At 46.0% G+C, this 14,445-nt stretch overlaps 2 protein-coding genes across 4 annotated transcripts in view; both read left to right on the top strand.

Annotated features, from left to right (window-relative positions):
* LOC308580696 (uncharacterized protein) overlaps positions 1-14,445 on the top strand; it is a 62,062-nt gene that overhangs the window by 33,974 nt on the left and 13,643 nt on the right. The window contains exon 2 of one of the 2 annotated variants that reach the window (XM_081182733.1): positions 2,241-2,366. The exons of the other annotated variant lie outside the window; for it this stretch is intronic. The gene's annotated coding sequence lies outside the window, so the exon portion shown is untranslated. The remainder of the gene's footprint in view (positions 1-2,240; positions 2,367-14,445) is intronic. 2 annotated transcript variants of the gene reach the window in all.
* LOC308580721 (uncharacterized protein) lies at positions 926-8,482 on the top strand. Of its 2 annotated transcripts, none has more exons than XM_081182799.1 (3): positions 926-1,020; positions 3,562-3,735; positions 7,003-8,482. In XM_081182799.1, the coding sequence occupies exons 1-3, from the start codon at positions 936-938 to the stop codon at positions 8,370-8,372; spliced, it is 1,629 nt and encodes a 542-aa protein (XP_081038925.1). In that variant the 5' UTR covers positions 926-935; the 3' UTR covers positions 8,373-8,482. The 2 variants fall into 2 exon arrangements, with proteins under 2 accessions (XP_081038925.1, XP_081038926.1); XM_081182800.1 differs by lacking the exon at positions 926-1,020 and adding an exon at positions 3,167-3,221.

Genomic DNA, 14,445 nt, shown 5'->3' with positions numbered 1-14,445 from the left:
GTACCACTGTAAAGAGATGAAGGATAAAGAGATGAGCCCTTTCATAAATTTGGTTTTGGCAACTGCAAAACAACATACAAGATCCTGGTTTTCCCCTGAGATATGACACTTGAAAATCGGTTGTATTATATTTAGAAATGATTTTGGCCACATAGTAAACAACAGTATTTTTCTTTTCAAATTTAATGTGTAGGAAATCTCCATCATTGATATAGAAATGGGGTCAAATGGTTCTGAGAGCCCAGTATAAACTGGTTTTCTGACAGGAAAGGCAGGGAAGGGATGGAGTTGGGAGGGGGGAAGAGTCCCAGAGTGGGGGGGGGGCTGCCCCCTGAGCAGCATGTGCCCCTCTCCCTCCCCCCTCCCCAATAGTGGCCTTCGCCTTTCCTGCCTGTGGTGCTTCTACGGGGGGGGGGGCTTCCACACCTCCCCCCCCCCCAGGATGGCGTGTCCGTTTCATTCCTCGCGTGGGACACTTCCTCCTCTGTCTCTCTTCCTGGGCTGCAGAAGCAGGAAAGTCCGCTTGGCGGGGGGGGGGGGAGATTATTTTCGGAGAGGGAGGGATCTCCTGGCTGGGAAGCCCCCCCCCCATTCTTCCCCCCCCACCACTCGCTGATCGGGAGGGTGTTTTGTTTTTTTGAGGGGTGTCTTGATGGAGCCATTTCTTAGCCTCTTCTCCCTCCCAGCCTTTCCTTGGGATTCAGGAGCCTCTATGTTGGAGGAGGGGGAGAGCCAAGGTAACCCCCCCCCCATGGCCACCCCCGTCTTTGGCACGGGGGGGGGAGGGGGCAGTTCCGTGAGCGCAGGCGCAGAAGCAGGAAAACAGCAGGTAGGGGGAGGGAGGGGTGCCCTCGGCTTTGCAAGGGTTAAAAGGAGCAAAGCTGGATTCCTATAGAGGGCGGGAAGTGAAGCGGGAGGGGGGGTCAAGGTCCTCCATGCCAAAATCCTTCCCTCCCACCTCCCTTCCTGCAAGCAGAGAGGAGGTTGCTTTGTTTTCTCTCCTTTGCAAAATCTTCCTCGGTGAGTCTCCTCTCTTTCCCCTCAGGGGTCCCAGGGGTGCAGGGAGGGGGCATGGGGGTCCCTATTCAGATCATTCCTGATGGGGGGAGACCCCCAAGTCAGAAAGCAGAGGGTCCTCTTTGTACTCTTTGCCAAGCCAGGGAGGGGGCGAGTTCTCAGGAGGTCTGCAGCTCTGTTCTTCCTTGGGATAAAGATGCTGCCTTCATTTTTGGGGAGGGGGCTTTGAGCACAGGGAGAAGAAAAGCCCTTCTGCATCTGCAGCAGCAAAACCAGACCACTTCTTCTGTCCCAAATGCAACAACACATGTCTCTCTCCTGTCACTCTCCACACCCACGGCTGGCGCTGTTACCTTCCAACAGCTGGATCTCACTCCCAAAGGCACTCTCTTCCATGGTCTCCCAAGACAGATGGAGGCCAACTAACCAACCATTCCCCCCCTCACAATGCACAATGGGGCTTTCCCTCTCCTCCCCCTCCTGGTGCCCCCTGAAGTTGGCTTGAGGAGGTTGGGGGGGGGGGGAGTCCACCACACCACAGATGCTGAGAGAGGAGGTCCTTCCATCTGGAAAATGGGAACACTTTGAAGAATTATGTGAAGATGAGTGCCGTATAATCATAATCATAAAATGATTACAGTGTGGAATTCCTCCATTTACACAAAGATTAATTGTTGTTTAGTCGTGCCTGACTCTTTGTGACCCCCTGGACCAGAGCACGCCAGGCACTCCTGTCTTCCACTGCCTCCCGCTGTTTGGTCAGACTCATGTTTGTAGCTTCGAGAACACTGACCCACCATCTCGTCCTCTGTTGTCTCCTCCTTGTGCCCTCCAACTTTCCCAACATCAGGGTCTTTTCCAGGGAGTCTTCTCTTCTCATGGCGTGGTCAAAGTCTTGGAGCCTCAGCTTCACGATCTGTCCTTCCAGTGAGCACTCAGGGCTGATATCCTTAAGAATGGAGAGGTTTGATCTTCTTGCAGTCCATGGGACTCTCAAGAGTCTCCTCCAGCACCAGAATTCAAAAGCATCAATTCTTCGGCAATCAGCCTTTTTTATGGTCCAGCTCTCACAAAGATTAATACCCATCATTAAAATTGTTCCATTACAATGTTGAAATAAGCATGCAGGAAAAGAATAGAATTAAAACAGCGCAGCTATTAAGAGGCAGAAAAGAACAGAGCAATGTGTAGAAGATCATCTTCATTCTCCCTTTCTCTCTTAGGGTCCAGTGTGTTTGGAAGATGTAGCTTTTCGTTTCACACACAAGGACTGGGCGTTGCTGGATCCTGACCAGAGAGCTCTGCAGAAGGAAGTCAAGGGGGTGAAGTGTGGGATCCTGGCCTCTCTGGTAAGGCTCCCTGCTGGATCATCAGATCAGTTTTGAAATTCCATACAGATCTCTGTAGGACAAACCTCTGCAATTTTGAGGGAGCCCAATAGCGCCAGCTACAGCGTCTGAGATTTTAACACACCCACAATTCTTCTTGAATGGAAAACTATCAATGTGTGTGTGGGGGGGGTATCTCTTGTTTTATCTGGGAATATTCTTCTACCAAAACTTTGTAAAAGCATTGCAGGAGATCCTGGGGTCCCTACCAGGCCCCGATAACTCGGACACCCCAGGGTCCTTGTACTTGAGGAATCTGGAAAATGACCTCATTGACAGAACTGAAAAGAATTTATTACAATCCTTCTGTGCTCTGCCACAAGACGCCCAGAATGAAATACTCTCCAGATTTGACCGCTTACGTTCCTGACTGATAAGTCTGAAGAAGGAGCAAAGGCCTCATGCAAGCAAAACTTGACCCTTTGTGCTCCAGATCCAGCCCACTAGATATAACACTGTGAGTTAAATTATCGCTTTCGGGGAATAACCAAAGCTTAGAAGCTGGGAACTCCAAGGCCATAAACTAGAACAAGTCTTAAACTATAAGTACTTAGGAATGGTGGTCCAGGCTTCAGGATCCAATAAACTACATGTAAATTCCATCAGGAGCTCGGGGGGGGGACACACAGCAAATTGTATCCTCAACTCTTCCCCAAAGATTTGGTCCCCATGAAACCCCTGACAGAGGCGGGATATAAATAATAAATTATTATTATTATTAAATATGGCCACATCTGCCTGGCTTGCAATGAGAGGCTTCTAAAGTGTATCAATGGTGCTCTCCATAGAAAGCACCTAGCATGGGGGCACCTACATGTAATAGCTACTCTGCTCTTTTCTGCCCATGCTCTGGGGTTTCAGTTTTCAGGCTTGGGGACAGGACTGTAGACTGGTTTTTGCACCAAGTTCTGTCAGTTATCCCCACTGTGTTCAATGGGATCTACTCTGAGGTCACTACTGTGCAGACCATGCCAGCCTTACGAAGTGGGGTGAGGAGCATACAGAAGAAATTGGAATCACTGGAGATGTTTAGAAATGGGGCTTCTCTTGGGAAGGGGCTGCCCCATTTGTGCTTCTCCAGGAGCAGGAGAATATCTAGGGCAAGAGAATCCCTGCAGGGCCTCTGAGGCTCCCTTTGCTTCTTCCTCTCTCCCAGAACCCTGCAGCTTGTTTTTGCTTCTTTACTCCTCAGGAAGGATGAAAGAGACGGATCCTGCAAAGCTAGCGAGGATGGAAGGGGGAAGATGGACGGTTGACCTGGTCAGGTTGTCTCCTGCTTCCCTCCTCACAGCCTCAGAGCATTCCCTTCCAGGGACCTCCGAGAGATCTGGTAAGTCCCAGGGGAGTGAAAATGGGGACCTGGATGGAGGGAGCCAGAGAGGTATCAGGGCTTGCTCAGCTTGGGGGTCGGGGGAGGCAGGCAGGCAGATGGAGATGGAGAAGGAAAGCAGTTTATTGGGCTCCTCCACCTGCCTGCCTGCCTGCGCCTTTGTAATCTGCAGGCATTTTGAGCTAGGAAAACAGTCGTATAGTCCATGGATCAGGCTTATCCACACACATCTCTGGAACCGAATCCTGATCCTGCGTCCTCCGTGTGTTGCCTTTTTATTTTCTTTTTGGAATAACTTTTATTTGCTTTTAAAAACAAGGATCATAGGACCACTAAATGATGCAAATATGTAGACCACGGGTCGGCAATCTATGTCCCATGGGCCGCAAGCGGCTCACAGGGGTCATTTAACTGAGCTGCCCCCAAACCGAGCCGTCCGTTCGGTGAGTCCTGTGTGTACACACTTGATCCTGCCCACAGAGCGATCTCCGTGAGAGTGAACCAGCCCAGGCGAGGTAAAGCTTGCCGACCCCTGATGTAGACCGGGTCTTCTCATGTCATTTGTATATCTCAAAACTAGCAGAATCTATTTGCAGGAATATCTATAACATACAATTCAACGTTAGTGGTCAGTGTGTGAGTTCTGTGTTCATGAAATGTTTTAAACTGGAACAAAAAATGGGGAAACAGGAGGAAACAGAGAGCATTCAACATTGCATAGCTGAATGCCTAGTCAGGAGTTCTTGCGGCTGTTGTGTTTAGATTAAATGTGATTAATAGTCTTTTTTCCTCTTCTGTTACCAATGAAATTATACGGAGTTGGTCTCCTCATGAACACAGGACAGGGGTTCAAACTGAAGAAAGTGATTTATTTATAAATTTAAATTTAGACCAATCAGATTGAGGCAACTGCTGAGGGGGTGTAGGTTTCACAGACAAGGCATGGAGGTTAATGGACCCTGACCAAAGAGTTCTGCCTAAGGAAGTAAAGGAGGAGAATCCTGGGATCATGGACAGTCTGACCCCTTCTCTCCTACTGTAATCTTCATAGAACTCTAACCCAATGGTTGCCATTAATTTCATTCTGAATTGATTCTAGAATGTATTTTAATTACTGTATTTTTTGCTCCATAAGACGCAGTTTTTTCTTCCTAAAAAGTAAGGGGAAATGTCTGTGTGTCTTATGGGGCGAATGCGTGGTCCTTGGAGCTGAATTGCCCAGGGGCAAAATGCAGATCATGCTTCCCCCCCTTTTTTTATGAAAGAGGGAAGTGGGTGTTGAAACAAAGCCGCTGATCGGCAAGCGATCGGGAGCGAGATAAGGGATGCTAGCAATAAAGAAGGCTGCCCAGGAGCAGGGAGGTAAAGACAGCAAACTTGCAAGGAGACAGGAAGACTAAAGCAATGAGGAGAGTAATTAGAAGAAAGGGAGGAGCAAAGAACTGCTCCATCTAAGGAAAAGACACTAAGGCAAATGAGGGAAGGGAGTGTTGAACAGAAGCAGCTGATCGGTAAGGGGTCAGGAGGGAGATAAGGGATGCTAGCGATAAAGTAGGCTGCCTGGGAGGGGGGAGGTAAAAGTCTATGGATCCTCAGGATTTTTATATTGGGTCACCCCAAATTCACCATCAGATCACATAGCATGTCCATGGCTACAGCCTGAACCAAAAAAATCACTGTTTCGTGGGGCCACAATGGTGCAAAAACGTGGTTACAAAGCACAGAGCCGCATGGATCCTCAGGAATTTTGCACTGGGCTTCCGCCACAGAATCCAAACGGATGTGACCAGAAAACACCATCGCTTACAACAAAATCTAAACCATGCTGAAAGGAGAGCCATAGATAATCTCAGGAACAACCCAGACATTATAACTAAAGAGGCGGACAAGGGTGGAGCTGTCGTCGTCATCATGAACAAAACTGATTACATCCAGGAGGCTCACAGACAACTTTCTAATACCGCCTTTTACATAAAATTGGACTCAGACCCCACAAAAGAATATAACAAAGTACTGAACAAGATTGTTAAGGAACTACCTCCACACATGCAAGAACAGATCCTCACAAACACACCAGCAGAACCTCAACCAGGAACTTTCTATCTTCTACCTAAAATACACAAACCAGGAAATCCAGGACGCCCCATCATCTCAGGTATTGGCACTATTACTGTGGGTGTTTCCGATTATATGGACTCTGTCCTGAAACCATATGCCATCAGTGATCCCAGCTACGTATGTGACACCACAGATTTGAATAATCTTCCTAACAATACTATAGTAGCCACTATGGATGTGGAATCTCTGTATACCAACATCCCACACAACGATGGTTTACAAGCTATAAGGAACACCATTTCAGATAAAATAACAGCGGACTTTGCTACCAAACTCTGCCATTTGGTCCTTACCCACAGCAACTTCAAATTTGGTGATGACCTGTTCCTCCAGATCAGCGGCACAGCAATGGGCCCCCGCATGGCCCCACAGTATGCCAACATCTTCATGGCAAATTTCTAACAACATTTCCTAAACTCCTATCCACTTAAATCTCTCTTGTGCCTGTGATACATACCATCTCAGGACTATTTAATTGCTCTTCTTCTAACATTGTGTATGCCATCAAATGCCAACAGTGCCCTTCAGCTCTCTGTATTGGACAAACAGGCCAAACCCAACACAAAAGGATAAATGGACATAAATCTGATATCAGGAATCACAAGATAGAGAAACTAGTAGGAGAACACTTCAATCTCCCAGGACATTCTATGCAAGATCTCAAAGTAGCTGTCTTATTACAAAAGAATTTCGGAAATAGACTGGAAAGAGAAGTTGCTGAATTGCAACTTATTACCAAACTTAAAACCCTGGAGAGACCTGGTCTGAATAGAGACATTGGATTCTTATCTCATTATACATGGTATATGTAGCTATTTTTAGCCATCTCACCCCTTGCTTTTTTCTGTAAGACCAATTGCAGTCATTAACAGTCATCAACAGGTTTACCACACCTATCAGCCAATCACCCATTCCCACCACCCTTATGAGAAATACCTCTCCCCACCCTCTCACCATATATAAGGCTCTGGTGACTTCTGTTTCAGTGTGTCTGAAGAAGTGTGCATGACACAAAAGCTCATACTAACAACAAACTTAATTGGTCTCTAAGGTGCTACTGGAAGGAATTTTTTAATTCATTAACATTGTTCATTAATCTGGTGCTTTATTTCTTCCTGAGGCTCTAATTAGCTTGTCTCTTCATTGCAGATGGTGATCAATTGGAGGGGAAGAACAAAGGGGACCACAACAGAATCCACATAGCGGAGGAGCCAAATCAATATTCAGGGTATGGAGAGAACATCCGTCAGAGCTCCCAGTCCGCCTCCTATCAAGGACACAGCTTCATTTGGAGGCATAGCCTTACTTCACACGAAAGAACTCACAGTGGTGAGAAATTGCATCAGTGCTTGGAATGTGGAAAGAGCTTCAGTCAGAAGGATGCTCTCACTTCCCATCGAAGAATTCATACAGGGGAGAAACCCTATCAATGCTATGAATGTAGAAAGAGCTTCAGTCGGAAGGATACTCTCACTTCCCATCACAGAATTCATACAGGGGAGAAACCCTATCAGTGCTTGGAATGCGGAAAGAAATTCAGACTGAGCTCACAGCTCACATCCCATCAAAGAATTCATACAGGTCAGAAACCATATAAATGCTTCGAATGTGGAAAGAGCTTTAGTCGAAGCAACTCTCTCACGTTCCATCAAAGAATTCATACAGGGGGAAAACACTATCAGTGCTTGGAATGTGGAAAGAGCTTTAGTGAGAGTGGAAAACTCACTTCCCATCGAAGAATTCATACAGGGGAGACACCCTATCAGTGTTTGCAATGCGGAAAGTGCTTCAATCGGAGGAGAAACTTCACTTCCCATCGAAGAATTCATACAGGGGAAAAACCTTTTCAGTGCTATGAGTGTGGAAAGAGCTTCACTCAGAGGGCCAATCTCACTTCCCATCAAAGAATTCATACAGGTCAGAAACCATATAAATGCTTCGAATGTGGAAAGAGCTTTAGTCGGAGCAACTCTCTCACTTCCCATCAAAGAATTCATACAGGTGAGAAACCCTATCAGTGCCAGGAATGTGGAAAGAGCTTTCGTGAGGGGGGAAAACTCGCTTCTCATCGAAGAATTCATACAGGTGAGAAACCCTATCAATGTTTGGAATGTGGAAAGAGCTTTCGTGAGGGGGGAAAACTCACTTCCCATCAAAGAATTCATACAGGTGAGAAACCCTATCAATGCTTTGAATGTGGAAAGAGCTTTCATGAGGGGGGAAAACTTGCTTCTCATCGAAGAATTCATACAGGTGAGAAACCCTATCAATGCTTGGAATGTGGAAAGAGCTTTCGTGAGAGGGGAAAACTCGCTTCTCATCGAAGAATTCATACAGGTGAGAAACCCTATCAATGTTTGGAATGTGGAAAGAGCTTTCGTGAGAGGGGAAAACTCGCTTCTCATCGAAGAATTCATACAGGGGAGAAACCCTTTCAATGCTTGGAATGTAGAAAGAGCTTCAGTCGGAGGGATAGTCTTACTTCCCATCAAAGAATTCATACAGGGGAGAAACTCTAACAGTGCTTGCAATGTTTAAAGAAGAAACAACAATAACAACAGATATAGGTAGGTAGCCATGTTGATCTGCCATAATCGAAACAAAACAAAAAAGTTTGCTATTGGTATGAGCTTTCGTGTGCATGTACACTACTTCAGATACCATGCAGGAATAAACTTAGTTGGTCTTTAAGGTGCTACTGGAAGAATTTTTTTTTTAAAAAAATAATTTATTACTTATACCCTCCCCATCTGGCTGGCATTCCACAGATACGCTGGGTAGCTCCCAACAGAATATTGAAAACATGATAAAACATCAAGCGTTGTTGTTGTTTAGTCGTGTCCGACTCTTTGTGACCCTCTGAACCAGAGCACCCCAGGCACTCCTGTCTTCTACTGTCCCCCGCAGTTTGCTCAAACTCATGTTTGTAGCTTCGAGAACACTGTCCAACCATCTCATCCTCTGTCGTCCCCTTCTCCTTGTGCCCTCCAACTTTCCCAACATCAGGGTCTTTTCCAGGCAGTCTTCTCTTCTCATGAGGTGGCCCAAGTACTGGAGCCTCAGCTTCACGATCTGACCTTCCAATGAGCACTCAGGGCTGATTTCCTTCAGAATGGAGAGGTTTGATCTTCTTGCAGAAGAATTGTAGAGTTGCAAGTAAAATAAAAGGTAAAGGACCTCTGGACGTTTAAGTCAAAGGAGACTGTGTTACAGCGCTCATCTCGCTTTCAGGCTGAGGGAGCTGTCGTTTGTCCACAGACAGCTTTCCGAGTCATGTGGATAGCATGACTAAGCCACTACTGGCACACGGAGGACCGTGACGAGTGCCAGAGCGCACAGAAACACCGTTTACCTTCCCACTGCTGTGGTACCTATTTATCTACTTGCACTGGTGTGCTTTCAAACGGCTAGGTTGGCAGGAGCTGGGACAGAGCAATGGGAGCTCACCCCATCGTGGGGATTTGAACCGCCGACCTTCCGATCAGCAAGCCCAAGAGGCTCAGTGGTTTAGACCACAGGGCCACCCGCGTCCCTACAAGAGTTGCAAGTACCCTGGGGTCATCCAGTCCAACCCTCTGCAACACAGGAATCTCATTTCAAGCATCCATGAGAGATGGCCATCCACCCTCTTCTCAAAAATCGCCAGTGAAGGAGAGACCACAAACTCCAGAGGGAGACCAGTCCACTGTCAAACAACTCTAATTACCAGGAAGATGAGCCCTTTGATAAATTTGGTTTTGGCAACTGCAAAACAACATACAAGATCCTGGTTTTTCCCTGAGATATGACACTTGAAAATCGGCCGTATTATATTTAAAATTATTTTGGCCACGTAGAAGAAGAGTTTGGATTTGATATCCCACTTTATCATTACCCGAAGGAGTCTCAAAGCGACTAACATTCTCCCTTCCCTTCCTCCCCCACAACACTCTGTGAGGTGAGTGAGGCTGAGAGATTTCAGAGAAGTGTGACTAGCCCAAGGTCACCAAGCTGCTGCATGTGGAAGAGCGGAGAGACGAACCCGGTTCCCCAGATTACGAGTCTATCGCTCTTAACCAGTACACCACAGTGGCTCTTGTAGTAAACAACAGTATTTTTCTTTCCAAATTTAATGAGTAGGAAATCTCCAACATTTATATTTTCAGGATTGGGAACATCAAAAATTGTACACTAGCAGGGCACTTCTATACGTATCAATGTGCCCCATGTCTTAGTGTATCAAAGTGCCCGAAACAGACATTTTCAAAAAATTAACATTTATTAATAAAACCACTGAATTTATTTAAAAATCATGTGTAATCCTGATTACTGAGTAGAATAACTTAGAATCATAGAATCCAACATCATACTAACATTAATTTTACAATATTTCTGTAGATAGTCTTTAAATTTCTTCCATTCTTCTTCCACCGACTCGTCTCCCTGGTCTCGGATTCTGCCAGTCATTTCTGCCAATTCCATGTAGTCCATCACCATCTGCCATTCTTCCAAAGTGGGTAGATCTTGTGTCTTCCAATACTTTGCAATGAGTATTCTTGCTGCTGTTGTAGCATACATAAAAAAAATTCTGTCCTTTGGCACCAATTGGCTGACAATGCCCAGAAGAAAGGCCTCTGGTTTCTTCAAGAAAGTATATTTGAATACCCTTTTCAGTTCATTATATATCATTTCCCAGAAAGCCTTAATCCTTGGGTACGTCCACCAAAGGTGAAAGAATGTACCTTCAGTTTCTTTACATTTCCAGCATTTATTATCGGGCAAATGATAGATCTTTGCAAGCTTGACTGGGGTCATGTACCACCTTATATCATTTTCATAATATTCTCTCTTAGGGCATTACATGCTGTAAACTTCATACCTGTGGTCCATAACTGTTCCCAGTCAGCCATCATTATGTTATGTCCAACATCTTGTGCCCATTTAATCATAGCAGATTTCACCGTTTCATCCTGAGTATTCCATTTCAACAGCAACTTGTACATTCTTGACAAATTCTTAGTTTTGGGTTCTAAGAGTTCTGTTTCTAATTTTGATTTTTCCACATGGAAGCCAATTTTCTTAACCAAATTATATGCCTCCATTATCTGATAATAATGAAGCCAATCTCTCACTTTGTTTTTTAATTTCTCAAAACTCTGCAATTTCAATTTGTCTCCTTCTTGTTCCAAAATTTCCCAATATTTCGGCCATTTGACCTCCATATTGAGCCTTTTCAGAGCTTTCGCTTCCATCGGTGACAGAATACAGTGGCACTATTACTTCCCTTGATCTAGATGCTATACGCCTATTGATGCAGCCCAGAATTGCATTGGCTTTTTTAGCTGCCGCGTCACATAGCTGCCGCATTTTCAGCTGCCACGTCACACTTACATTTGGTCTTTTTAAATTTTAAGGATTTAAAACAGCGTTGGAGCACTTTTACATTTCTCATAATTTTTCATTTGGCTGCACTATAAACACACCTACTCTTGTCAAATGCCAGCAGCTAACTGGTGGGCAGCGTGGTCACAACTGTTGTATTCACAGATATATAGACACGTTTCTCAAAACTGAAATATTGTTGGTGTATCAATGTGCCCCTTACATCAATGTGCCCCCTCTCCCCTACATGCCAGAGAGGCTGCTTCCCTGGGCAAGGAAGGAGCAGGAATCCCTAAAGGGGGGGATCTGTATGTGATCCCATCTCTAGACCTCACATAAACACCAGAGGGAAGGTGGCCGGGGTGTAAAAGGCAAAAGCAGGCCTCAGGGATGCTTCTTCCCTTTCCCCCATAGAGACCTGGGACCCCTTCTCCAGGAGGGACCTCCAAGGAGGAGGAAGCCAGGGCGGATCAGTCCCTAGACCTTGGAGGCAATGCCTGGACTCCTCTGGAAAGATGCAATATAATGTATATAATATAATTTTCCTGCTTGGCAGGGGGTTGGACTCGATGGCCCTTGTGGTCTCTTCCAACTCTATAATTCTATGATTCTATAATGTTCCTTTCCCCATTGGCCAGGAACCTAAGCTCCTTTTGGGGCTCCTTATTCCACAACCCAAGGTTCCTCCAAGGCCTTGGGGAAGGAAACTGAGGCAGGCTTAGCCAAGACAAGAGGAAGAGCTCTGGCTGCCCCCCGGGGTGGGGGGCCTGCCTCTTTCTCTGGCCATGGCAGCCCCCTTGGAAGAAAGGCAGGAGACCCACAGCAGGGAGCAGCCAAGTCTGGTTCTTCTCCGCAATGTCTTCCTCTTCTGAGAGCTCCCTCTCTTTATTCTCTGGGCTGGACTGGGAGGACCCCAGTTCAGCCAGTTCCCCTCAGTCTCCCCACTGGGTTCCAGTGCCCCCCTGAGACATGCAGGGATCTGGAGTGGAAGCGACTTCTCCTGTTGAACTACTGCCTGAGGAGGAAGAACAAGCGAGGGGCGTTCAGAAAGGGCTCCTGGGATCCTGAGGAGCAAGAAGGGGTCTGGCGAGGAGCAAGGCTGTTCTGCGGAGGCAAAGCCATCATGGCAGGAAGGCGGCTGAGGACGCCCCATGTGCGCTTGAGCCCGAAGCTGCTCCCCTCCTTCGCTGGGAGAAGAGACCCCTGAGAGCGTGGGACCCCCGAGGTCCACAGGGAGCCATGACGTCTCTGGGAGCGGCTGGGGCCTCCAGATGAAACAAAATGGCGTTCCCGCCTTTTTCAGAAAAGAGCGGTGTTAACGGAAAAATCTGAGGGCTCTCTTGGACAAAAAGTAAAGACACCAACCAGGATAACTTGGAGCAAAACAGCAGCCTGTAGGCTTGGCCTTTATTGATCTGTTGCAACAGGGTGTTTCCCTCACTAGCAAGAGAGAGGAAAGACCCAGAACAATGGGCTGCAAGACCTTATAAAAACTTTTGAAATTCCCCTCCTCTAGGTCAAGCCCACCCCCAGAAACATCATGCATACATTACAGAAAGGAGGGGTTGACATCATGCATACATTACAGAAGGGGTTGACATCATGCATACATTACAGAAAGGAGGGGTTGAGGGAGGAGTTGTGGTGGTAACCTGAGTGTCCTGTCACCTGGCTGGTTCCTCCTTTCCCCCTCCCCATGAGTACTTTCCAGGTGACAATGGGGAGTTTGCAGTTTCCTGCCCCCAGAGGGAAAATCTGATCATTGTCCTTTGTTTCAGCCTGTGGTGAATCCACTGTTCTTTGTGATTTTTGATTGTCTTCTGTCTGGGATTATCAGGGTTGACATAGCAACTGGGCAGGGCTCCTGTGGATGTGCTGGGATGGTGAAGAGATTATGGCTGACCAGAAACCAAGCCACCCTCCTTTGATATTAAAATAAAAATGGAACAGTGCAAATCCGATGTATGGTTGATTTTCTATGAATTCATAAGAGAAATGTGGCGTATGTAGTGTGTGAGTGTGAGTGTGTGTGAAGTTTATACAAACAGAATGATTGGGGTGGGGGGGTTCCTGCTACAGTTCCCCCCTTCGGAGATAAGATTGCAAAGGTGGCTACTTTGCAATCCTTTTCTCCGCACAATTTAAGGTGGTAAATAATAACCTGGTATTCTCCGTCCCAGATGTGTGTGTCCATGTGAACCTGAAAGGGACTTGGGTATCATGCTACTTTAAGGATATTTGCATAGAAATATAATGGTGTAACAGTGCACATAGTTAGACATAGGATATCACGTAAATTAATAATTTGTTGCTCAGTTACTTGTGGTATTCTAGCACCTTGGAAGAAATATTTTCTCAATAGTGATCTATGCTTTACATTTAGGCAGGAAGGTCCACTAATGACTGAAAAGTGCAGTTTGCTTCCCCCCCGCCATTTTTGTGTTCTCAGGTGTCAAGCTAGCTGTTTTGTGGTCTCACACCGACAGTGCTACAGCAACACATCCTGTCTGTTGAATCCCCTCAGGGCTTTCATTTAACCATGTCGCCTGGCATTCACCATAGCTGGCACAGGTTTGGGCATCTCGTGAGGGAGAGGTCTTCGCCTTGGCCTTTAGCTATGGGATTTTATTATAGGCTGTGGTCTTGGGCTCATGAGAAGTTGCTCACTTGCACTTAAAGGACCAAAAAGCTAATTGCAGCCTGGATACACTTGCCCAATTCAAACTGAGTCCAATTTGAATTTATGTGCCCATGGTTCTCAACCTTTCAAACCAGTCTGTAAAGGAAAACCGTTCTTAAAAGGGCACTTTGTCCAAATAAGTCAATTTAACTCTATAAGGGATCATTCCTGCTAAACCAAAGCATGTGCACCTTCATGTATCTTATAAGCTTCTCCTTGGTAAAGCAAGTTTTTGCACATTTTAAAATGGATAGGGAAAGTTGGCAGAGTGCCAGGTGGGACAATGAAATGTGGTTATCTAAACATTGGACTACACAATAGTGTGAGCTATCAGAAAGTATAAAATGCATGAGAATTGGTGTGCAAGCAATAAGACATTAAACATAAAAATTACACACAAAAATACCCCCCTTGTGGAAGTAACACACTGTCAGACACATTTCAACATTCCTACATAATAACACTTAATACAAAACAAACTAATTAAATATCAGTTGCATATCTTGACACAATTGTGATCTTTTACGCATGTATCTTTTGAATCCTGGAGC

Source organism: Podarcis bocagei (assembly GCF_964188305.1).
Source record: "Podarcis bocagei genome assembly, chromosome: 2".
In the NCBI taxonomy this organism is placed as follows: domain Eukaryota; kingdom Metazoa; phylum Chordata; class Lepidosauria; order Squamata; family Lacertidae; genus Podarcis; species Podarcis bocagei.
This window is presented reverse-complemented; position numbering and strand designations above follow the sequence as displayed.

What these genes read in the sequence shown, in the direction of transcription:
- LOC308580721 (XM_081182799.1), top strand. Translation starts at nt 936, where the DNA reads ATGCCAAAATCCTTCCCTCCCACCTCCCTTCCTGCAAGCAGAGAGGAG. An exon ending in CCTTTGCAAAATCTTCCTCG is followed by an intron (nt 1,021 to 3,561) that starts GTGAGTCTCCTC and finishes CCTCTCTCCCAG; the next exon opens with AACCCTGCAGCTTGTTTTTG. An exon ending in AGGGACCTCCGAGAGATCTG is followed by an intron (nt 3,736 to 7,002) that starts GTAAGTCCCAGG and finishes TCTTCATTGCAG; the next exon opens with ATGGTGATCAATTGGAGGGG.